This window comes from Gekko japonicus, unplaced genomic scaffold (genome assembly GCF_001447785.1).
Source record: "Gekko japonicus isolate JY-2015 unplaced genomic scaffold, Gekko_japonicus_V1.1 scaffold2135, whole genome shotgun sequence".
Lineage (NCBI taxonomy): Eukaryota > Metazoa > Chordata > Lepidosauria > Squamata > Gekkonidae > Gekko > Gekko japonicus.
In genome coordinates, this window is record NW_015174902.1 from 48,309 (window position 1) to 74,197 (window position 25,889).

Here is a 25,889-nt window from a genome sequence, read left to right on the forward strand (position 1 = left end):
TAACTCTCAGTATAGAAATGATTCTGAATAAAGTGAGCAGAAAGTGATGACTGAAATGTAGAATGTGATGTAAGACATGTTATATAGTTTTGTTTCTTAAATACAACAGCAGACGCAAATCACCACTATGTTATGGCCTTGATATGTACTACGGATGTTACTGTCTCGATATGGATTTCACTGTTCCAGCTGTTGAGCTTATATCCCACTTTCTTCCACTGAATGTAAGGCGGCATTCATGAAGCTCCACAGGCCTGTCTAGTTCAGCAAAATTAAACGTGAGTGGTGCAGCAGACCAACGCCCTTGGACTAACAGAACATAATGAAACTTATAAGCAACAATACCACACAGACCTTTACTTGAGGTTACACAAACCTTAATTATGGATTTATTTTTCATAGAATGTGTTCAACAGCGTATTTTTCTTACAAGAAGTCTCATTACTACAACTACACAAAGATATTAATGTATGTGGCCCTGATCTGGATAGCCCAGGCAAGCCTGATCTTGTCAGATCTCAGAAACTAAGCAGGGCTGACCCTGGCAAGTATACCAGGGAGGCAGAGGCAGGCTATCAAGCCACTTCTCTGAACATCCTCCATGCCCCCAGTATGAGTCGCCAGAGGTTGCCATGACTTCTAGGCGCACACACACACACACACACACACACACAAAATACAAAAATACCCCCCAAAAGATATTAATTTATGTGGATAGCAGACAAATAACTTGCTTTAATGGTCAGGTATAGACTTAAAGGTAAAGAAGGAATGATCGATTTTCTCTAATATCCTTATACCTTTACTCTCAGATTCTCATGTGCAGTACCAAGATGCACACAAGGATTCCTACACTTTCACCGACCAGATGATTGGCACTTATGATAATGGGATGCATTGAATGAGAGAATAATGGGGGGGGGGGGACAGGAAGAGCCCTGAAGGTGAATTTTTTTTATAAACTCATTGGTTTCAGAAACAACATAATTAACGGTATGCAATTTCATAGAGAAGCATTAATATACTCACCTCATTTAACTGTCTTTTCTTTGTAAATATGTTTCTGATGAAGGTTTCCTGGACCATTTCTTGTTTAATGAGATATTGCCAAAGCCTCTTCACAGAGAGAGCACTATGATTTGTAGACCTGTAAGAGAAAGGTAAACATCTAAGCATTCTGGCAATTCAAGAACAAAATCAGAGCTGCTCTATATAATAAGGTTCATATGAACTACATTTGGTGATAACTTACACATATAAAATTAAAACAACATGTACTTAATTCCCAGATTTTGTTTTGGAAAATCTCATTGTAATTGTAACGCATTGTCTTTCTCTGTGCACTCACACAATGGGAAATATACACAATGGGAAATAGATGAGCAACAGAATCTTCAAAAATTCCTCTAAATGCAAGATATGCCAGCATGAAGACAGCCCCCTGAGCCAACAGGGCCTCAAGTTAGGAGGCTCCAGCATGGACCTGCCAACTGCTAGACCAGCCACAATCTCCCCAACGACCCTGGAACAGAGATAGGGCAGAGGCCTGGATCAGCTGCAACACTGCATGCCTGGCAGCTCAAAGCCTCTCCTCTGCTAAAGGAGCATCAGTAGAAACCAGTAAATCACTGTAAGATCTGAGTTCTGCTATTTGTCATGAATAGAGGAGCTGATTGAGCTTGCAAGATAAACCTAATGCTTGACCCAACATCATATGCAGGGAAACTCCGTATATAAGCCTAAAAATAAGGTGCAGCCAGTATGGCATCAACTCCTCTTCAACCTTGCTGACAATCCTATCAGTTGCTTGAATCCTCTGCATTTGCTGAACCTGGCCTGCCAGGTACTCTTACTGCAGAATTCTGTGGTGCCCGGGGTCTTGTCTTCAGTCTGGTGAGCAGCACACCTTCTCAGTTCCTTCACCAAGCCACTGTTGTTTGTTCAGTCTCCTGAGGTCCAGAATTGCCCTGGTGTCCCCATTTCTCTTTGGGACCAAAAAGAATATCGAGTATACTCCCTGACCTTTTTGTATCTGTGGGACCAATTCTATTGCCCCTATATCCAACAAATGTTGGATGGCTGCTATCATTTGGAGATGTTTTACAGTGTGCCTGTGTTTCGCTATTTTTATCAATCTGACTGGGGGTGTGGAAGAAAACTCCAGCCTGTAGCCATTGTTCACTACGTCTAGGACCCAATGGTCCGTGATTGTCCTGTTTCTGTCAGGGCCAATCAAGTGCCCTTTCTGAAGTCTTCCTAAAGACACACTGTAGTGAATTTTATCGTATGATATCAGAAATCAATTTGTGAGCTAAAGGGACTTTGACCTGACAGGCTTGGAAGATCAGGAAAATGAAAATATATATACCATATTCTGGCAATCTCTTCTGTGGTTGGTGTAGGCAGAGAGAAATAACTGACAAATCTTCAGCCTCAATCATAGATCCTAAAGAGGAGGAAGTTCTTCGAATCAATCATATCAAAATAGCTCTTGCCAGAACAGTGCAGAGTAGCTGGAGTGGGAAAACTCTTTGGGAGGTAATTGGTGACTGATTTGGTCGCCCCCCCTTTTTTTGGGTCCCGTGCAAGAGAATAGTGTCAAGCAGAACACATTTGGTGCATGTGAAAATAGTCTCAATCTGTGACAATTCAGTCAAGATGCTTTCCATTTATATCTATCCCACTGCTATCCTGATAGTCTTTTGATACAAATCTGATAGCTCCTGGACTGGAGTTGTGGCTCCAGTGGAAGAGCCTCTGCTTTGCATGCAGAAGGTCCCAGGTTCAATCCACGGCCTCTCCAGTTAAAAATGACCCAGGTGGTAGGTGATGTGAAACACCTGATACCTTGGAGAGCTGCTGCCAGCCTGAGTAGACAATACTGATCTTGATGAACTGATGGTCTGACTCAGTATGAGATAAATGTGGACAACCATGACCCAATCAGAGAACAAGTATAAAGAAAACAGTCGTGAGAGTCTGACCCACAAATCAAACAGTCAACAAGACTTGCAAAAAATGCTTCCTGTGTATTACAGTCTAAATTCCTACAAATCATAAGAGAATCCTAGAACACACATACATAATCAAAGATACATCATCAACGTCGTCTCCAGACGCCTGGGATCCATTAGAAGTTTAGCAGCATATCTGAGCTTGAACATATTGAGATCAGCGTCCTATTTGAATGAATTGTATTATCTTTCATGACTTGTTGTAAAGCACTTTAAGAGCAAGAGAGACTTTGTACCACTCTAATATTTCCTGAGGAAGATCCAATTTTGAAGCGTTGTTATATAATCCGGAGACAACGTTGATGATGTATCTTTGATTATATATGTTTGTTCTAGGATTTTCTTATGATTTGTAGGAATTTAGACTGTAAAACACAGGAGGCATTTTTTGCAAGTCTTGTTGACTGCTTGATTTGTGGGTCAGATTCTCACGACTGTTTTCTTTATACTTGTTCTCTGGCCACTGTGTGAGACAGGATGCTGGACTAGATGGACCACTGGTCTGATCCAGCAGGGCTGTTCTTAGGTTCTTATGTGGTTCTTAGGTTCTTTTGTTACCATAACTGTCACAATATCTCTCCCCCCCTCCCCCGGCTCTCAATCATCACAAGGTGGCTTTAGAACAAAGTTTGAGTCCAGGGGCACCTTTAAGACCAGCAAAGTTTTATTCAAGGTGGGAACTTTTGTGTGCATGCACACTTCATCGGCTTTATGGGAAACACAGTTTTCTCAGGTTTGGCTGCCCGTCTGTAACATGGGGCTCGTAATGCTACCTTACAGGACTGTAGCAAGAATAGCTGGGATATAATTCAGTGATGTATGATTAGTCCAAGTCCATTAAATTAGACTTTGCCACCCCCTCCCTCTAAAAGATGGATAAGTAATCCACTGCCTCAGCGTAGGTACGTCTTGCGCACCAGGGTCCTCCGTACCCCTGGAATAGCGCAAGGGGAGGCCCTCCACCCGTAGGTCGGGTAAGGCCAGCGGACGGACGCCAAGGGCTTAAACAGAGCTCTGACAAACAACCGGGGACAACCCGGTGCAGGATCGCTCGCCCCGACTCCTTGCCGCTGCTGCGGCTCTTCTTTCTTCTCTTTTTCGTTTTCTTCCTGAAATCCTAGGCGCTCAAAACGAGCGCTGCCGGAGCATGCCCTGCTGGTAAGCAGGGCCGGCAAGAACTGGGGAAGCTGTAGAAGATAAGCCCCGCCTCACAGGAATCAAAGATCGGAGCCGACCTTGCAGGAAGGGGCGGAGCTTATCCCAATAGTACGGACTGTCCCGCTATCCGAACCACTGGAGAAAGCAGCTGTGCAGTCCTTAGCCATGTGATCCATGGACTCACAACACTTGAAGCAGAGGCGGTACGTTGACAGAAAACTGCCAGAAGTACAGGCTGGGTTTCAAAGAGATAGAGGAACTAGAGATCAAATTGCCAACATTCGCTGGATTATGGAGAAAGCAAGGGAGCACCAGAAAAACATCTACTTCTGCTTCATTGACTATGCTAAAGCCTTTGATTGTGTGGATCACAACAAAGTACGGCAAGCTCTTAAAGAGATGGGAGTACCAGAACACCTCATATATCTCCTGAGAAACCTGTATAAGGGTCAAGAAGCCAACTGGTGACTGGCTTTAGGTTTTGTTAGAACCAGATATGGAAAAACTGATTGGTTCAGCATAAGAAAAGGAGTATGACAAAGATGTATATTGTCACCCTGCTCATTTAATTTATATGCAGAGTACATCATGCAAAATGCTGGCCTGGATGAATCAGAAGCCGGAATTAAGATTCCTAGGAAAAACATCAACAACCTCAGATATGCAAACGATACCACTCTAATGACAGAAAGTGAAGAGGATCTAAACAGCCTCTTGCTCAGGGTAAAAGAGGATTGCGCAAAAGTTGGCTTCAAATTCAACATCAAAAAAACTAAGATCATGGCATCTGGCCCCATCACTCCTTGGCAAATAGAAGGGGAAGTCATTGAAGCAGTGACAGATTTCACGTTCCTGGGATCCAAGATCACTGCAGATGGTGACTGCAGCCATGAAATTAAAAGATGCCTGCTTCTTGGGAGGAAAGCTATGGCAAACCTAGACGGCATAATAAAAAGTAGAGACATCACCCTGCCAACAAATGTCTGTATGGTAAAAGCAATGGTATTCCCAGCAGTAATGTAGGGCTGCGAGAGTTGGACCATAAGGAAGCCCGAGTGCCGAAGAATAGATGCTTTCGAATTATGGATGACACAAAATTGCTCAGGGTGGTGAGAAGCAGGGAGGATTGTGAGGCATTTCAAAGGGATCTGTCGAGGATGAGCGAGTGGGCGTCAATACGGCAAAAGGGGTTCAGTGTGGTCAAGTGCTAAGTGATGCATATTGGGACAAAAATCCTAACTATAAATACATGATGATGGGGTCCAAACTGGCAGAGACTGACCAAGAGAGAGAGATCTTGAAGTCATAGTTAGATAACTCACTGAAAATGTCGAGACAGTGTGTGACTGCAATAAAAAAGGCCAACGCTATGCTGGGGATTATTAGGGACGGAACTGAAAACAAATCAGCTAGTATTATAATGCCCCTGTATAAACTGATGGTGAGATCTCATTTGGAGTACTGTGTGGCACTTCTGGTCACCACACCTCAGAAAAGATATTATAGCATTGGAAAAAGTGCAGAAAAGGGCAACTAGAATGATAAAAGGGTTGGAACACTTTCCCTATGAAGAAAGGTTAAAGCGCTTTGGGCTTTTTAGCTTGGAGAAACGATGACTGAGGGGTGACACGATAGTAGGTTTGCAAGGTTATGCATGGGGCAGAGCAGGTAGAGAAAGAAGTACTTTTCTCCCTTTCTCACAATACAAGAACTCGTGGGCACTCAATGAAATTGTTGAGCAGTTGGGTTAGAATGGATAAAATGAAGTACGTCTTCACCCAAAGAGTGATTAACACATGGAATTCAGTGCCACAGGAGGTTGTGGTGGCTACAAGCATGGACAGCTTCAAGAGGGAACTGGATAAACATATGGAGCAGAGGTTCATCAGTGGCTATTAGGCACAAAGTATAGATAGGACTTCTCGGTCTGGGGCAAGTGATGCACTGTATTCTTGCTTGTGGGGGTGGGTGGGAGGGCTTCTAGTGTCCTGGCCCCACTGGTGGACCTCCTGTTAGCACCTGGTATTTTTGGCCACTGCGTGACAGAGTGTTGGACTAGATGGGCCACTGGCCTGATCCAACATTGGCTTCTCTTTATGTTCTTATACATCTCATGGGATCACTTCAGTGTTCAAGACTATACCATCTCAATGGCGGTAAATGAGCACAGGGCAAAGAAATAGTTTCCAGGAAGCAGAAGACACATTTGTGCTCAGAGTCAGTGTTGATAGTATCCTGTGTTCTGTTTTCATGCGAAAATGAAACTATTGGGAGGGGGGCACAAACTTTCCTACACATTCTGTCAATACTTCATGTTCCACCTACAATCTTTTAACATAGTTATTTTTATTTAGTACTAAAGGACAGATGGACAGGGAAAGATTTCAGCTACCAAAGGCCTTTCATAGAGTCAGGGATTATGCTGAGTATACACTCAAGAGAGCGTTACAGCTCATGATGGCATCCTGGTAAATTCATGTGTAACACACACTTTAATAAAAGCCTTTCCCCACATTTTTAGGTCTGGAAATCAAACTTTTACATTGGGTTTTATATGGCATCTGCAAGTACTGCATGCTTAACAGTTAACACTAATGCTGCAATGCAAGCTTCTATTAGGCACTGTATTAAAAATAACAATGTCAGGTTAAACAAGAAACTACTAACTGAGACAGTGGTTTTTTAGCTCAAGGGTCAAGAATCTTTAGATGTGTTGTAGAACCCTACCTGCTGAGTCAGGAGCCTCTATAAAGTACCTTTTATCCTGCTTTTAAGAAGGATCCACTGTTAGTGTGCGTGCACAGACAAGGATACCACAATTCCTGATATATTTTACATGCACAATGAAGAACAGTACAGCAGTGAGGCTACTCAGAGGGGGACAGTACTTCTCCATGGCAGTGTTCAGCTAGTGTTTCCTGTCCCTGACTTTCTTGGTTTGCTGACTACAGTATTGACCTTGACTTTGGTGAGGTCATAATTTCCTCTCTCTTTCCCCCCTGTCTACGGCTCAGATCTAATGGTGACTGCTCATCACGTGCTTGCAGCACAATGAGTTCCATGCTGTCACACCAGAAGCTTAAAGGCGGGTCCCGAATATGGAAAGGTTGAAGACCACTGGATTAAGAGGATTGAATTCTCAAATGACCAACATTACTGAACGCAAAAATGTACACTTCAAACAGCAGATTTCACATATATTACTAAAGAATGTTAACAACATATATTTACAATATAGTTCAGACACCGTATGTATTTACTTGAAAGGGGTGTTTGTAGGTTCTAGCAGTGCTTTGTGGCGGAGTAGTGCAGGACCTGAAGAGGATGCATCTTCTGAAGTATGAACAGAAATGAAATTTTCTGGTGGGCCACCATGCATTTCAAGTCGTCTGAGAAGAACTTGCTCCCAGCGCTGAAGTACCTTTAAAACTGCGTGACACAATGGAGAGCTAACCGGAAGATCTGAAAATAGGCAAAAAATATTTTTTCTTAACTGGTATCGCTTCATGCTATTCTGTTACCACAATATCAATCATATCTTTTATTGAAAAGGAACAAAACCTTGGACACTTGTGTGACAGAATGAGAGCAGGCTTTTAAAAATGCTGCTTGTGTCAGAGAGTCAGGGAGTTCAAGAGTTAATCTTTCCTGGAGAGAAAACTTATGTGATTGGCTGCTCTACTAACTCTCTGATTGGCCGGTTTAAGCTTAGAGAGGAAATAAAATAGCTAATCTGGAGGGGAAAAGTTTCATTCACCTTTTGGTCTTAGTCTACAATCTAAGGTCTAGATCAGCAGCCAGGGCATTTGGCTTCTGAGGGAAGAGACTTTGGGAGTCAGTGGTTTCTGACAGGCAATAGACAGAAAAATACTTCTACAGATAGAAGACAGACCTCATCATCTTAAACATATTAAAGCTACTCTGAGGGGAAATTTAGATTCTCAGTCAAGAAAGCTACAGAAAAGCTTTATACAAACAACAGATACTAGAAAAAGATTTGGCAGAAAGTCTGGGCAGTTAGATAAAACACCCATACAAGCCAAATAGTAAAAGGAGTTATTGCTTCTAAGGCTCAAGGAGAATAACTTCTTGCCAGCGAAAAGGGTTGGAAAGAGAACCCTGGCTCAGACTCTGTGGTGAAGGGGAAAAGCTTAGATACCTCAGGAGTTAGTGAAAAAACTGTAGTATCTAAAGGGAAAACCTTGATCTCTGAAGGGAGAAACCTAGAAGCACTAAGACAAAGCTATTCTCTAAGAAACTGTATTCAAAATTCTGTGTAACAGCTGAAATATAGAGTAACCAAAAACCTCTCACTGAAAAGAACCTGAAACTCAGAAATTACGCTTCAACAACACTCTTGTATGTTCAAAAGCCTCAATTCAGTATGTATTAGAAAGTTTTATCTCAGCAACCTCTATACCTTGAATCCTCATATTTATATATTCCCTGCCTATTTATTAAAATCTTTATTCTCTTTTTGAAAGCTAATCTGCCTCAAGTGCCATTTCACAAGGGTTTAAAAAACAGGATAGCTCCTGTATTTCCCTCAAGTTCCTGTACTGGGTCTAAAGCCTAACATATATCTGTGACAGGGTGAGACAATCTAATATTTTCAAACAAAGAAGAAGTACATGCTACTGGAGGGTGACTCAGTTACTGAGGAGAACTAAAAAAAAATTTAGCAGGAAAATCCTGCCTGGGTGCTGGGAAAGAGACAAGGGTCTGTCATAGCTTCTGCCACCTAGTTAGAAACTAAGCTACACATCTTTGATAAATTAAGAATCATTAGTAAATCTGAAAATGTAGTACTTAAACTGAGCAGGAATATGTAGCATAAATAAAGCATATACTAGTATACATATCAGAAGAATCTGTAAATGATGCACTTAACTAAAATTAAAAATAGGCTGGAGAGTTCTACAAAAGACAACTGATTACAAAGACAATTACCTGAAAGATCATGCCCAGCCAAAGGATAGAAAACCTTCAAATTTTGAAGAACCAGCTGAACCATAGCCAGTCTCATCAGTGACCAACTAAATAAAATAAACATTTATTGAATTTTTGGTGATATTCAAAAGTTGCAGTCTCAAAAATATTTTTCTGTGATTAATCTAATATTTGCTTTTTATAGTCAAAAGTCTTATATGCACTCCCTTACATTACAAGGTAGCATATGCTGCTTGAGTATTACTATGAATAAAATACTAGCCCAAATCATTCCCTTGACTCAGAATTTTAGCCACTATAATCCTGATTACAGTACTTTCCCCCAAATGCTCAAAATAATCCATAGGACTTCTATAAGCATTACTGAATGTATGTAAAGTCAAAATATCAACATACTATGCTGGAGTCTGATAGACAGAGGCATCCCTTGAATTTATTCATGCCCTCGATTTTTATCTATAGATTATTACACATACTTTTCATAGAATCATAGAGTTGGAAGGGACCTCCAAAGTCATCTAGTCCAAGTCTATATCATAATCTAACAAGCTTATGTCATAACCTAATAATTTTATCATTAATTAGAAAAAATAAAAATAATGGCATTTTCACCTTATCTTTCCAGTGGTCATAAATTTCTTCCGTCAGGCAAATTAGCTTACCTTATTAACCACTACATGTTGGCAAAGAGGCAAGCAGAATTTGCTTGCAGAACTATAAATATTTTCGAATTTACTGAAAGTGTTACTCAAAACTATAATTTTACTCCCATATTTTAGGAATATTTTTATCATGTTTTATCATATTTTTATCACAGTTCTGTAGAGTTACAGTATAACCATATAACTACTGTAAAAGGTTATCCAGCACTCATGGGGAATAGGGGGGTTTGGTCACTCAAATCTACCAGATACTAAAGCTGATTGCTCTGCCCTACTCCCAATCCTCACGCCCAGCAGTCCTATGCAGAAGGCAACTGCCTGAGACCTGTCAGGAAGAGCTGGATCCCGACAACTTGAGACAGACTGAGGGGTAAAGAGGCATCCAAAGATGACATCAGCTGGCTGCACTGACTGTCAGACACCTAGCAATGGCCAGAGGCAGGAGTGGAGTACATGTATTTCTAAAGATGCAGTGGTATGGTGGCTGAAGAAGAGGAACTTCTCTCTGGGTGATGCTCATTACCTGAGCATTCAGGATATTTATTATTAGGCTTATATTATAGGATAATGGTGTGCCAGGTAACAAAGCCTTTACTATATAATTGTGCCTCTCAGGTATCTCTTCTGAAAGTCAGGGGATCCTTTGATAGTGTGAAGAACTAATATTGGGAACTGAGAAAGCCTCAACAAACCTTAAAAAGGATATTATAGCTTTGGAAAAAGTGCAGAAAAGGCAACTAGAATGATAAAAGGGTTGGAACACTTTCCCTATGAGGAAAGGTTAAAGCGCTTAGGTCTCTTTAGCTTGGAGAAACGACGACTGAGGGGAGATATGATTGAGGTTTATGCATGGGATAGAGCAGGTAGAGAAAGAGGTACTTTTCTCCCTTTCTCACAATACAAGAACTCGTGGGCACTCCATGAAATTGCTGGGCGGTCGGGTTAGAACGGATAAAAGGAAGTACTTCTTCACCCAAAGAGTGATTAACACATGGAACCCACTACCACAGGACGTGGTGGCGGCTACAAGTATGGATGGCTTCAAAAGGGAATTAGATAAGCATATGGAGCAGAGGTCCATCAGTGGCTCTTAGCCACAAGGTATAGATAGGGACTTTGGGGCAAGTGATGCTCTGTCTTCTTGGTGCTTGGGGGGGGGGTCAACAGTGGGAGGGCTTCTAATGTCCTGGCCCCACTGGTGGACCTCCTGATGGCACCTGGTATTTCTGGCCACTGTGTGACACAGAGTGTTGGACTGGATGGGCCTTTGGCCTGATCCAACATTGGCATCTCTTATGTTCTTATGTTTTTATGTTCTTATATGCACTGTATGAACATTTTTTTATTTTATTTATTTATTTATTTTCATATTTATACCCCGCCCTCCCCATAGGCTCATGTGAGTGTGTAGTTTAAGGTAGCATTAGAAGTCACATATTCACGGGTGGAAAATTGCAGAAATAGTAAAAGAAAGTTAAATTACCTATATGAATTTGAATTAGAGTGTTCTTGAAGCTTCAAGTGTTCATCATCACTATCTTCATCATCACTGCTTTCTGGACTTTCCTCAGAGTCATATTCAACTTTCATTTGTGATGAAGGGAAAAATGGCTAAACAGAGATTAAGTGAGCACTAAATGTCAAACACCACACAACAAAAACCATGCCACAACAGAGCTGAATTAAAAAAAAAAACCTGTACAGCTTTCTGTAGGGATCTGCTTCATAATAATTCATTTTTATGCCTTTTAACCTTAGAAATGTACATCCAAATGAATGTCAGGCTTCCCTTCTCCCCACTGTCTTGAGTTTTTCTTTTGCATGTCTAGCATGCCTTTACTTTCATTTTGTTATCTGACACATTCTCCAAATGAACTTCCTTATATTTCATTTGTCCTTAATCTAGTTTAGACTTTTCTTCATATAAGGTTCGCCATAATATACACTTCTGTTATGATGATTTGTCATGTCATTTTTGGTTCCCTCCCCAAAGAAAAAACAATTCACTTGCACATCTCTCCAGCTTGTAAAGAATGGGAAAGCAGCACTTTTTTACTTAGCAGAGACAGTTCAAGAGTACAGGTGCCAACTCTGGGTTAGGAAATTCCTGGAGATTTGGGGATGGAGCCTGGGAAGGGTAAATTTTGATGAGGGTCCTCAGTGTGGTATAATGCCATAGAACCCACCCTCCTAAGCAACCATTTTCTCCATTTTGTAGTCTGGATATGAGTTCTAATTCTTGGAGATCTCCAGGTCCCACTGAAGGTTGGCAACCCTATTCAAGAGTGAAAAAAGTTACCTTTGCTATGAAATAGTCCCAGATACTAAGTTCAGGGGGGATAAACTTCTCTCTGTAATTTGAAGAGTCTTGCTCTACCAAAGGTAAAGAAGTAGGATGCAAACTCTCTTTTGGAGATGATTTTGATGACAGTCTAAACCGTTTATGCTGTTTCTCGCCATCATCTACAGGAGGACAAGCTACAAAAATTTAAAAAATACACACCAAATTTGAAAACACTTTCCGGATATAACCTTCAGTTCAATAAAAATTCCTTTAATATTTCAGGCAAGAGACAGGAACACAATACTAAACTCTCTCGCATCCATTTCCCATTATATCGAATGTCAGGCTTCCCCCACCCTTTAGTCTAGTAGCTTCCAGACCTATCCAGACCTGCCACTCCAAAAAAGCATGACATTTCTTTTTAGAACCTTCCCTCCCACTTTTCCAGATTAGGGCATAAAGTATTTCTGTATTTTAACATTTATTATTTCAAAATATTTAGTCCGCTTATAATATTCTTGTTAAAACAGAACTGTAAAGTGGTTCTTAAATGCTACTTACCTTCATTCAAAGATAAAAAACATAACCATTGTAATATAGTCTTGTATAATTTGCTTTGTTTTTAGCCAGCATAACAAGCATGCACATGCATTGCTTAATAAAGAGCATTAGTTCGAGCTAAAAAAAATCTTATGCTAAAATGAAGGCACAAAATATTACACTAATAAAAATGTTACATGATACAGAGCTTTAAAAATATGGATCCTTTGACATTCTCCTGCACCCTATGTATATCATCTAAGCCATAGCCACTGTGCTTAAATCTCATTTCTTTGATGTGGGTTCTGAAAATTGGATTGCCATACCAACTATCTATCACATATGAGACTATCAAATCAATTCCAGTGATATTACAGGAAACCCTCACTGATGCAGACAATTTACTTCTTAATGACTAGGGTTTGTTATCTTAATTAGGAAGGCTCTCTGTAGTACAGAACAGCCTTTAAACAAGGCAAATCAATGAACATTTAGAAAACAAAACAAAAACATAAGACACCCATAAAACACAAACCAAAGAATGCAATTAAGACTATGATTGTTTCCCCATAATGCAAAAATTAATTGAAGCATTTCTGATTGAGATTAACTTTTTAAACTGACAAGTATTACGTTAATAAGATCAATTTAAATGTGTAATATAAATTAGCAGTGAGACCACAGGTATATGAAAGCATTACATAATATTTTTGGCAGTAAGAAACCACTACAAACTCAAACTGTATCATGTTTTGCATAAGCAGCAAGATTCTGAGCATTCCTTAGTTTGCAATGGTAAACTGCAACTCTTAGCACAGCCAATTTGCATTCCATTTGTCATCTGAAGCCCAAAACAACAGCTTGCAATAAAGTTGGTAGCATGGTGCCACAGAACTACTTTTGCATGGCAAATTTTGGGTCTGAGTTTTGGGGGTTTTTTGGGGGGAGGGGTGCTGTCATGCAACTGAACACACTAAATGAAGGGTAATATGGATTTCTAGTTGTTACTTTAAAGTTTCAAATTTGATCTGTAAAACTGAGTTCTTTCTATAGTATTCAGTAATACAGAGACTAGAACCTAGACATCACACATCAAAATCTGGCACTCAAAATATTGTACCATGCAGGCTCAGAGGGTGGCACTCATACATTTTGAACCATATACTGCCTACTCTACTGCACAACATCACTTAAGAAATTATTTCATTTGTGTGTCATATAAAATAAAAGAGGCGGGAATCTTGAATAACTTATGAATAAATTGCCAATAGTTTCCCATAGGATAGCTTCTTATTACCTTCCAAAAGTATTACTAACATTATGAAACAATAACATTATTGTTAAGTATTCAGATCTGACATTCATTAGAAATGCTATCACTCTAAAAAAGATAAAAATTCTCAATACACTGGGAAATGCTTATCTTTATGAAACTGCTAAGTTCTCTGGCATAGTTTAAGAATGTCACAATTTTATGTACCAAAGAAGGATGACCATATCAAAATACAACTGCCCATTCACAGATGGCAAACTATTCTCAGAAATGTATTTTTCTAGGCAAGTACATACAAGATCTTGAAACAACGTTCTCCAATTCAGTTATTGCTAGGATTTCTGGAACACTGTACAAAATATATAATATATGCACACATTATATGCACATATAATATAAGCAGACGTTGAAAACACTTAGCTTTCAAAAATTTCATTTACTGAAAATATATTTCTACAGATATACCATAGAGAACCACCCCACAGATTAAAAGAGTTTAGGTTATAGAAAACTAGATATAAGAACGAATGGCTACAGACTGGCCAATTAGGAAAATAGTAAGCAGAAACAAATGGAAGTCCACAAGTGCTTACTTGGGAAGGAGCTAGGCTCAGAAAAAAGCTCTCAGAAGAACCAATCCCCACTTCCAAATAACAACCTAGTAAGTTTCCTCCTGCCCTCACCTGGATGGCCAAGGCTACCCCGAAGCTAAGCAGGGTTGCCTTTGGTTAGTACTTGGATGGGAGATCACAAAGTAATTTCAGGGTTGCTATGCAGAGGCAGGCAATGGCAAGCCACTTCTATTCATCTCTTGCCTTGAAAATCCTATGGGGTTGCCATAAGTTGGCTGTGACTTCACGATACTTTCGACCATCATCAAGTTTCCTCTGAGCCAAATTTGCCAAAGTTGTTAAGACAACTGCACCCTCCCTCCAAAGAGACTGCTAAGGGGGGGGGGAGGAATTGGCTTCAGAGGCAATGTGGGAATGAGATTGGGAAGATAATTAGGTAGCTGTCATTATTTCCTCAGTCTCCATAGGCCCATGGATAGTACCCATATGCTATCTTACCTTAGACACATGTACAACATTCCATAGGATTATGTTGTGGTGGATCACTGTGCCAAGGCTGTCTTGTCAGCCATGGCTTAAGATACCACGGCCATGACAAACATAGGCCCAACTCGGGTAATAACTGATGCTACATATTACACAGGTCACACTCTTGATCTGGTATTTTGTTGAGGGTGAGAGGAATTCATTCTAAGGGTGGAGAAATTAATGATGGTTCCTTTGTCCTGGCCAGATCACTATTTGCTCAGGTTTAGACTTACAGGGATACCAAGACTTTGCACTAGTAGTGGGGGAATCTACTGATATGACTGGTGTCCTGGTTGCCCTCTGGAATGCAAAAATGACCCCGGCGGCTGACACAATCACTCCCAAGTGCCCTTTCTCAAGTGTTAGAACCCAGGTAGCCCCTTGGTTTACTGAGCTGCTGTGGGCGATTAAAAGACAAGGGGTGACTAAAGCAACAGTGAAGGAAGACTCAGAACAAACCTGATAAGATACGGGTGGAAGCTCATTTTAAAGCATACTCTGAAGCAGTGATGATGGCAAAGAAACAATACTTTCCCAACACCATTGTGCCTGTACAGTGTAGGCTAGTGGAGCTGTTCTGGGTGGTCAGAGGCCTTTTGGGATCTGGCCTGCAGGAGGAGGTGGACTGTCCAGTGGCTCACTGTGACTGTTTCGAGCAGCACTCTCCAGAAAAAATCTCTTCCATCTATTCTGAGTTGACTCTGCATTAGGGAGTGACAGGGTCAGATGGCGCCAGAACTCGTCCAGTTATTTGGAATACTTTCCAGTTTATTCAGTTGGATACTTGATGGTGTGAGCTCTACCACCTTTTTGTACGACCTTGGACCTTCCAGGCTACTGGAGGGGGGGCTGTCTGATTAGGTCTGGGAGATAGTTAATGCCTCCTTCAGAGAGGAGGTGGCCAACACAGCTTTGAAATAGTTTGTAGTGAGTCCACTTCTGAAAAAAGTCACGATTACGGGTGTGCATTCAGATCTACCTGAGCTATCCCAAATGTTTTCTCAGCACCCCACATGTATCCGGATTTTCTCAGGAAAACCAAAGAAAAAATCCTGAAAAAAATCCAGAATATATTCGGGAATTACCAGGTAGATCCGAAGACAGTGGAAAGGCAGAAGCAACCTGGTCCCGCCTCTGTTTGTCGGGCTTCTACTGCAGAAGAAAGCCCAAGGATCAGCTGTGGCAGAGGGGAACAGACTGTTCCCGCCATCTTGGCTTGGGGCTGGCTTCTCATGCAGCCCTGTTTAAGAAGCCAGCCCCAGGATCTGTAGTGCCGCCAGGAGCAGATTGCTCCCCTTAGGCTGGGCTTTGTGCTGACTTCTCCTGCAGTCCGGTTTAAACTGGACTGCAGGAAGAGAGAGCCCAGTCAGGATCTCCTGTGCCTTGTGGCAGCTCCAGGGCCTGGCTTCTCCTGAAGCCTGGCTTAAACTGGACTGGCAGAAGAAGTGAGCTCGGTCAGGATTCGCTGTGTTGCCAGGAGCAGTGTGATCCATTTGGTGCAGCAGCTCCTGGGGCTCACTTCTCCTGCAGCCTGATTTAAAACGGACTGCAGGAGAAGTGAGCCCAGCCAGGATGGGCTGCGCCGCCAGGAGCAATGTGCCATTTTATGTCAGCAAGTGAATATTTTTTATGTTTCATTTGATGTTTCCTCCTTCTTGCCCAATGTCTTAATTGTTTTGGAATATATTTTAGCTCTGGTTTTGTTTTAATGATGTGTTTCTTGTTGGTTTTAATGATGTGATTATATATATTTTGTTAGCCACCTGGCTGTGATAAAGGCAGAAAGGCAGGGCATATATGTTGTAAAATAAATAATTATTTTTGATGCAAGGGTAGGGAGTCTTGTTTATCCGGCATTCTCCTCATTTACACTCCTATGACTAGAAAGAAAAGTAGTGATCGTTTTAAACTATCAAAATTGTATGTGTTTGGAACCACATCCCTTTAGGATATGCGATAAGAAGCTGTTTGACCTTTATCCCCGCTTGCAGGGAGGGCGGGATATAAATGCTAAAATAAATAAATATCCCAGTACTGCCTCATTGATCTGCTGTGATTTTAAGTACCAGGCTGACATGTCACTCAGTATTACTACTTTTCGTTTTAAAACTGCAGATGCCAAGGACAGAACTGAAGACATTTAGCACTGAAAGCCTATGTTCCACCCATATCACTAGACTATGTCCAAAATTTTCTAAGACAGCCAGTTTGGTGTAGTAGTTAGGAGCACAGACTCTAATCTGGGAGCTTTTCCGGCAGGCATTCCGATAGGAGCTGCACCTTATCAGCTACGCCCTGAGCCGACTTGCTGCCAGTCGAAGCTACCTGGAGTGGATGCACCGCTGAACGTGCTCTTAAACATACTTTATTATATCGCCATCGACATATTAATGGTCTAAACTGTTTATTGTGTATTTTATATTGAGATGTATTTTTGTATTTGTTGGGTTTTATGTAAGCCGCCCTAAATAAATAAACTTGGTTTGAGTCCCCATTCCTCCACATGCAGCTGCTGGTGTGACCTTGGGTCAGTTACAAGTTCTTTCAGAGCTGCTCTCTAACAAGCAGTTATCTTTTAAAAATTATTTTTAATACAACTTTATTATGATCTAAACAAAAAGGAATGGGAATGACAGTAACAAAAAAGATTTAGCACTCAATACTGTGATGTGACTGCAGCAGTCAGATGTGAAACTCAAACAGGGAGTAAACCACAGTCTAAAACAGCTCAATATGCAGGTCGAAAAATAAAAGAAGAGATGGATTTGGCCTATAGAGCCTATTCCAACTATACAAAGAAGAATAAGCTGCCGGCAGAAGTGGTGGTGAAATTTACCAAGCAAAATCTCCGGGATCAAATTTTAAAATCAGTTTCAGCAACACCCTTGAAAATTGCAGAACAACCAATTCGAGTCTTGAAAGATATTCCATTTGAAATTAGAATGAAAAGAAAAGAATATAAAGGATTGACTTTGTTCTTACAAAAACGTCAAATTAGCTACAGGTGGTTAACGCCAGAAGGACTGGTCTGTAAATTTAAAGATAAAAGAGAAAGGATTGACTCTATCTTGAAGGCACAAGAATTTCTGAGAAAGCACGCCAATACAGAAGAAGAGGCAGAACTCGCAGAGTGGATGTCGGGAAGAAGCGAAGATGACAGCAGCTCGGAAGGAGAGGTGAAAGAAGAAGTAGTAAAAGGAGCAGCCAGAGGCCCAAAGTACAACTTAAGAGAGAAAAAAGGGAAAACATCTTAAATTTTAAGGACATCTGGACAGTGCCATAGAAGGAATACTAATCCCAAAAGGACTTTACTAACATATTAATTGCCCGATTTGAAAGGAAAAAGAAGAAACAGATGATTATCCAACTGCAGAAGAAGTCTCAAACTGTGACTTGAACTTTTACTTTAGTATTAACAGATTAATATACCCGCATTAACATTACTCGACACTTTTCTTTGTCCCTCTATATACCCTTCCTTCTTTTCTGAATTTTAAAGCGAAATTTCTCTCCTTTTTAGGAGAGGGAAATAAAACTTTTTACCAAAAAAAAAAATGCAGGTCGAAAATGAAGGAATTATTTTAACTGCCACATTCACTCCAAAGCCCATTCTCTCTTTCAGCATCCCAATGATTAAAGGACATGTTCTGCTCAGCTAGAATAATAAAGTGGCAAAGACGCTGCACCACTGACATCACAGGACAGTTGCCTATAAAACTAGACTTCTGACGCTGAGCTCCAGCTTCACTCCTTCAGTTCTCAAAAGAGATCTCTCAGCCCTACCTACTTCACAGGGTGTCTGTTGTGGGGAGGGGAAGGGAAAGGAGGTTGTAAGCCACTCTGAGATTCCTTTGGGTAGTGAAGAGCGGGGTATAAATCCAATCTCTTCTTCTTTTTCTTCTAAGCTATAACCTTTGCTCTTGCTTATTGATGATAAATAAATTTATATCCTCCTTTTGGGTAGAATGGTTTAAGTAGTCTATTCTTGATTCTTTCCAGCTCTCATTCTGTAGCTTGCATACAGACTTTACCTTGGAAAGCTAATTGCCACTATATTCCAGTATACAAACCAACAACGATTTCATACATTACATTACTTACAGACATACAATAAGATGTGATAAATGTACATTTCAGACTGTACTCATAACTGTCCCAGGCAACAAGGATTTTCTGTGCTTTTCTGCATTGCTCGCATGCATTTGCTACTATATGTGTTAAGTGATCATCAGCTGTGCTCGTGAAACTAACGGCACTCACTTTCCTACTAATTAACTGTTTCTAATAACCCAAACTAAATAAAGTATCTTCAAGAGGAAAATTGTCTGACTAACCTTTCTCTAGAAATGTTAAAACTAACTGTCTCACCACAACACAGAAAACAGAAATGCATCTTTTTCATAATGGGTGAACTTTATTTGGGTTTAGTGTAGCCTTCTAATTGCTCTCGTAGAAAAACACATTTATCAGGTACAGACACTTATATTACTGAAAACTCTATTACAGTCATACAAAGTAAGCATGTGCACGCTGACACACAAAAACCAGACACCATGCCCTACTTCCTTCTTCATAAGAAGTTGCCCAGAACAGACTAAAAATATGCTTGCAAATACACATGGGGCGGGGGTTGGAAAGTAAGTGAGACAGTGAGAATGGAAAGCTGCTATGCTAAACCACGTGCTGGGTTTCAAGTCCCATTGAAATCAGTTAGTCTGATATATGAACACAGACTGACAAACTGACCTAAAGCTCCTAAGGAACCAACTGTGAGACCATAATCAAACTGGATTCTCGTCAGTGATATCACATATGTTTAGGGTTGCCAAACCCCCCAGTTTGGCAGGGGTCTCCCGCTTTTTATGGGGGGGGTTCTACCAGCCGCTGGTCAAATGGCCAGCAGGGGAAGCCCCGCCCCCAAGCCCCAACGCCCACAGCCACCCCTCTCACTTCTCTCTTGAGAGAGAGGTCAGTTTGTCTCTTGAGAGAGAGGAGGGAGAGGGGTGGCTGCAGGCCACACACCCGATCTCCACTTGGAGATTGGGCGCGCAGGAAACGCCAGCTCCTTGCACTTAAAGTGCAGGGAGCTGGCGTTTCCCTGCACGCTGATCTCTCCTCGAGATCAGGCATGCGGAGAAACACCAGTTTCCTGCACTTAAAGGGAGTCCCTTTAAGTGCAGGGAGCTGGCATTTTCCCGTGCAGCTGATCTCGCTCCCTGCACTTAAAGGAGCCCCTTTAAGTGCAGGGAGCTGGCGTTTCCCCATGTCAGATCTCTGAGAAGATTGGGCGTGTGGGCGGACGTCCCCAATGTGATGTCATCACGTCGGGGATGCCCCGCCCCCTCCGGTGACGCCCCCCAAAGTCCCCCGCTGGGGACGAAGATGGACTTGGCAACCCTACATATGTTGTCTATATAATGAAGGGCTACCATTTATTTGATCTTTCTAAAATTTCTCATGGGTGGTTATTTTTTGGGAGTGGGGTGGGTAGAACCTGAATATAAAGAAGCATGTTGTGATAAAGTCAATGGGATATAGAAATACTTATTACACAAGCCCTTTTCACAAGGCCATTATGCATTTCCTATGCCAATTATAAAATAACCACAATGAAATATTTTCACTTCACTACCACTTCACTATTATGGGAATGCCAGATTTTACACTTTACTATTTGTTGTTCTAATCTGGTCAATGGAAGCTAGTGAACCATTTTCACTATGAATCAAATACTATTTTTATGTGCTAAATTAACACTTAGAAATCCACAGCCATATCATAATGGTCATGTGAAACAAAACAAGCAGTCTTAATGAAAAAAAATATATATACTGGAAATACTTCTGGTAAATGCAAGCTATGGCCTCACTTCAATATTATTGAAAGTATTTAAACATGATTCAAGAGGGAGTATTCCAAACATATGAATGGCCAATATATTTTCCACTTCAGAATTCATTTGGTTATTGTAAATAGTGAACAATAAAACATGAAGCCATGACTTACAAAACAGAAATTTTTCATTTTAGTTTTATTTCTAGATATGCAAGATCACACAGCAGCACTGGATTTAAATGCCTAAAACTGAAGCTAATATCTTGCCTGCAAGTTTGGTAGGGCTATGAGTAGTGATGCCTGTTAGAGATTTGGTAAACCCCACACATTCCATGGAGAATACTACTACCTGATGTGGGCTAGGCATAGAGAAGTGCCTACCTGCCAAAGAAAGAAAAAATATACTGCTCTTAGAATGATGAAATAGGATTATCTTTAAAAAAGGGAAGTTACTTTTCACCAGCCATTTTAAATAGTCACATCCATACTTCAACTACCAATGAAACTGTCATTTCTTTAGAAACTGCACAGCAAATGCCTGGAACTTAAAATATCTAGATCCCTCAAATATGTTAATTTACTTAAAACTGACTATAGCAAATATCAGGAAAGACAATGTTTCAGATATCTGAGTCAGTTTGTAAAATAAGGAACTAGGTTCACACATAGTTCAAACCTAAGGAAAGAAAAGAGTATAAACTAACCCGTCTTTGCTGTTTGTTGAATTTGTCCTCTTTTAGGGATCTTTGCTCCTCCACCAAAGACAGCAAACCACATTTTGTCATTCAGAGGATGGGCCACGATTCTATACAATTCATTGGTGGAATGTGTAGCTAAACCATGGATGAAGAGACTAAGATAGACTGCGGTCAGAATTTCACATAGCAAAATTGTGATCCCAGGCTGGGCTTCTTCCCCAGCACAATTCAATAACTGTATTAAAGCTGTTATTCCTAGAAAAATAAAAACAACAATACATTAAAAAAGAAAACACTATATAATAGGGGAATTACCATCTTTGTACTGCGAATGCTTTAAGGCTGATGATTCACTTACAGTTCTGTAAAAACTTCTGCAACCTCTGCTAAGTCCCTGGTATACAATATATATATTCAATTTTTTTAAAAAAGCTACATTATCCCCTTTGAAAGCCTACTGTTCTAATAACCAACTACTGCATGTGGACTCCAGATGGCACCTCTCATACTGGAAACTAGAAACAGCAGATCATCATATGCCAATGCATCAAACTTAAATGCAAATGAACATTTAAAGTACAGACAATACAGCTGTACTTGCATATATGACTCTGAAAACAGTAACTGAGCAGGTGCCCAAATATAAATATAAGAATTTACAGATGTACGTACATGTGTGGGTATCAACCACACTTTGTACTTGTTGTGCAAGGTGTATATAAGCAGCACATTCTCAAGATGCATAAAATGCTGAGCTGCCCAAAAGCCCTCTCTGCTTGAGTAAAGGATGGTGGTGGTGGGGAGAGAATAGGGTACAGATTCCCATATTTAGGAAGATTAAATGGTTCCCACCTCAAAAAAATTGTGCCTTTCAGAGAAAAACAAAGAGAGAATAATGCACTAATTATTATATATCTGACTCCTAACATAACTAACCAGGCAAAGAGCAGTCACTGAAAGACAAGGGTACTGTCCATCCCATCAGTTAAGATGCTCTTCCCAAGCCCTACTCCCTGTACCCTTGTGACAGACTGTGAAGGGTTAATGACAAACAGAATCTGAGAACCTTTGAGTGATAGGCTGTTCAAGCAGAATTTTGTTGAGTCAAGTCAGTTAAGGAATGACAGTTGGGAACCAACAGCTGAAGAGACAGTTAAGCACTGACTGTGGACTGGGAAGGAGGCTATGAGAGTGACGAGATCAAGGAGACGAGATCCCTATTCAAGCCAAAAAGGGAAATCGCTTCTAGTAAAGAGATGTGATCCCTGCCCAGTTAAGTAGGGAAATAGCTTTTAGAAAAGAGAAGTGACCCCTGGTCTGTGTATAAAGAAGAGTTTTAGGAACTTGATTGTATGTTCCTGCCTTCTATACTTTATGTGTTGGTGAAACTCAGAAAACTATGCTTGAGTGTTTAAGCAGTAACTGAAAAGAAAGCCTCTATCCTCAAAGTTTTAAAGACTTTGTTGAATACCAGAAACACTTACTTGTGGCAACAAATTATCTGGTGTTTGTGTGAATACAAAGTTACCTCCGTTTTATTATCTGTTCACGTTATACATCCTACACCTGATTCCACCTGACTTTTTCTCCTCCAAGTTAAATAAAACATTTTGTTTATTTTGAACTTTCAAAAGCCTCTTGTGTGCCATTTCAAAAGCAGAATATACGAAGATAATTTTGTCTCTTCCTGGTCTGGGCCACCATAAATAAATAAATAAATAAATAAATAAATAAATAAATAAAAAAGCAACTGGGTGAGACAGCCACAAACAAATAAGAAGACAATAGATAATGGGGCTGCTCAGCAAGAAAACAGAAGGGAAAGTCCTGCATGTAAGGGAGGAAAGAAGGGCAAGATTGCCAGAGTTCTTGCCTGCGGAAGTGATGCAGACAGCAATCAGAGACAGGGATTTTTCAGTGGTGGCACTTCACCTTTGGAATGCCCTTCTCCTTGAGGTTTCCCTGGTGGCTACTTTACTGAATGTAGGAAGTCAATTTTTTTAATACACACTTTTAACCAAGATATCATTTTTAGAGTTTTTGTATGCACACTTCTAACCTGAGGACTGTTTTATGAATAACATTTTGTTATCTATAGTTTCTAATGGTGCTGTTTTTGTTTTGTGAACTGCCTCAAGCAAGTGTCTGAGAACGTGTTATATATACATATATATATACTCCAAGAAGTAAACACTACCTGGCCATTGAGCAGGTGCAGTATTGGGAGTTACTGTTTCATCTAAGCTTGCAGTTCTTAAAGAACGTCGATGAGAAAGCAGCAGCGTCTGGTAAACTGTTCCAGTGAACTGATTTGCTTGTAATGAACTATATAAAAGGAATTAAGATCAAATAAAGTCAGTTGTTATTTTAACTAAATACGTATTTAATGTACAGCACAAAGGTTCCAAATATCAATATATTAAATTTTGAACTTTTAAAGTGCTTTTAAGAAGCATTTTAGTAATCAAACACCGAGTCCATGGTTGCCAATTAAAAGAACAAAAGATCTGAGAAAGAATCATATTTCATTTTTTAAAAATACAGCACTATATTAAAGATTATTATTTATAATGTAGGGATACAGCTATGTAGGGTAGTAGTAACGTTTTCCTTCAATTCAAAACTTAGAGGTATGAACCTTCTTATCTTAACTGTTGCATCATTTTAAAGTATCTATAGTGTTGTTAAATGAGAGTTTGTATCACATTAGATTATTTAGAACCAAATACTTTGGATGTGCAGTGTTAAAGTTTTACCTTCCTGCCTCCCCCAAAGCCTTATTAGTGAAATCATATTTAGCACACATGCACTTACTGGACAGGTCCTGAAACATCTCATAAATCTTATAAACCCTTTATTATGAGGAAAAACATTGAATAGAACAGATAAGGGAATGGGGGTGGGTTGTACCTGTGGTTAACTTATTACCCCAAAATACAGGGAAGGTTAAACAGGGAGTTTCTGTTCTTGCTGTGCAGCATATAATTTTTAAAGATCTTTACCTATAATTGTGATTTCCACAAAGAGACTGGTATATGCACGCCGACAGAGATGCTGCTAATGTATGCATTACATGTATCTGGAAGAGAGATTTGTAGGACATATTATTCTTCAGAGAGAACTCTTGTCTGGGTAAATTAAGAAAGATATTGCCAACTCAAATGCAAGTGATAACATGGTATTACATGTCTGATAACTATTTAAAGTGGCTGACATTGAGACTGCTAATACACATGTACTAATACAGATTTGTTTAGAATATCTCAAAGGGCAGACTTCTGTGTTGTATGAAACATATATTCATAAATATAAATGTTCCCAGGTTTTAAGAAAAAAAAACAACAACATGCATTAAATGTCTGATATTAGTAACAGTGTACTTGCCTTGTTGTTCTGTACATCTGGATGGGGTGGAGAATCAAGGTCTATGATTGCATGTAGTATGTCATGTGTCAGGTTACAAAGATGTAATAATGGATTGGCCACCACAGTTTTGGCACTTGCAGTACAGGCAAACAAAAGTGGTACTGAACTCTCTTCTGATATGTTATTAATAGGCAACTGCTCTGTCTGTTCCTTTATAGGAGGGAAATGTAAATTTGGTTTAACACCTGAGTTTTACAAGACTCTATATACTACTACAATGCTGAACAACAGTAATTTCCTACAGAATTGCATTTACTGAAGACATTTCTATCAAACAATGTGTCTAATTTCTAATTATGTACAGTTGCATCACTTTTTCATTTGTAGCTAGATCAGTATTATCAGCCAATACTATTTTTTTTAAATTGCAGCTGAAAACAGAGTGAGAATGCCACATGGGGGAAAAAAAGTTCATGGCACCATTCCTCCATCACATAGAATATCAAAAGTAAGAAAATATCTGGGAATCTAAAACTTGAACCAAGAACCTTATTGTTTATCCTGGCAAATTACCCAAGACTGTGCTGCAGCACCTCCTGCCCAAAATACTGTTTAGGCACCAACTACAGGCTCTTGTGATTAGTAGGTATTATGAAGCTTCTCACTGGCCAACCAGGCATAAGTATTAGAAGTCTGGCTGTCTGGCTGTCTGCCCATGCCCGGTCAACAAAATTGTGGCCTGCTGTGCTCAAGCCACCAGTTCAAACACCAGGTTCAGTTATAATAACTGACAGGGTGGGAGAACACTCATTCACAATTTGGTTCCTAGTCCAACAGCTTCAGCCTAGACATTAAAATAAACAACAGGTGAGATATGAACTTAGCAGTTCTCAACACCAATAAAGACGTGGAACCTTAGCCTGGAAGTAAAACTAAGACATTTTCTCTTCTGTGAGGGAGAATAGAAGATTTGTCTCCACTTACCATGAAGCTTCTTCTTGATGGTCCA

The 25,889-nt window shown here is 40.2% G+C and overlaps 1 protein-coding gene across 1 annotated transcript in view; it reads right to left on the minus strand.

Annotated features, from left to right (window-relative positions):
* Nucleotides 1-25,889, minus strand: part of DMXL1 (Dmx like 1) — a 157,746-nt gene that overhangs the window by 41,603 nt on the left and 90,254 nt on the right. Inside the window, exons 25-33 of the mRNA XM_015424996.1 lie at nucleotides 24,899-25,090; nucleotides 24,517-24,593; nucleotides 23,712-23,839; nucleotides 21,521-21,769; nucleotides 12,084-12,262; nucleotides 11,268-11,395; nucleotides 9,123-9,208; nucleotides 7,433-7,634; nucleotides 1,030-1,147 (exon numbers count right to left, since the gene is read on the minus strand). Of these exons, the coding sequence (XP_015280482.1) occupies nucleotides 1,030-1,147; nucleotides 7,433-7,634; nucleotides 9,123-9,208; nucleotides 11,268-11,395; nucleotides 12,084-12,262; nucleotides 21,521-21,769; nucleotides 23,712-23,839; nucleotides 24,517-24,593; nucleotides 24,899-25,090 (1,359 nt within the window). The remainder of the gene's footprint in view (nucleotides 1-1,029; nucleotides 1,148-7,432; nucleotides 7,635-9,122; nucleotides 9,209-11,267; nucleotides 11,396-12,083; nucleotides 12,263-21,520; nucleotides 21,770-23,711; nucleotides 23,840-24,516; nucleotides 24,594-24,898; nucleotides 25,091-25,889) is intronic.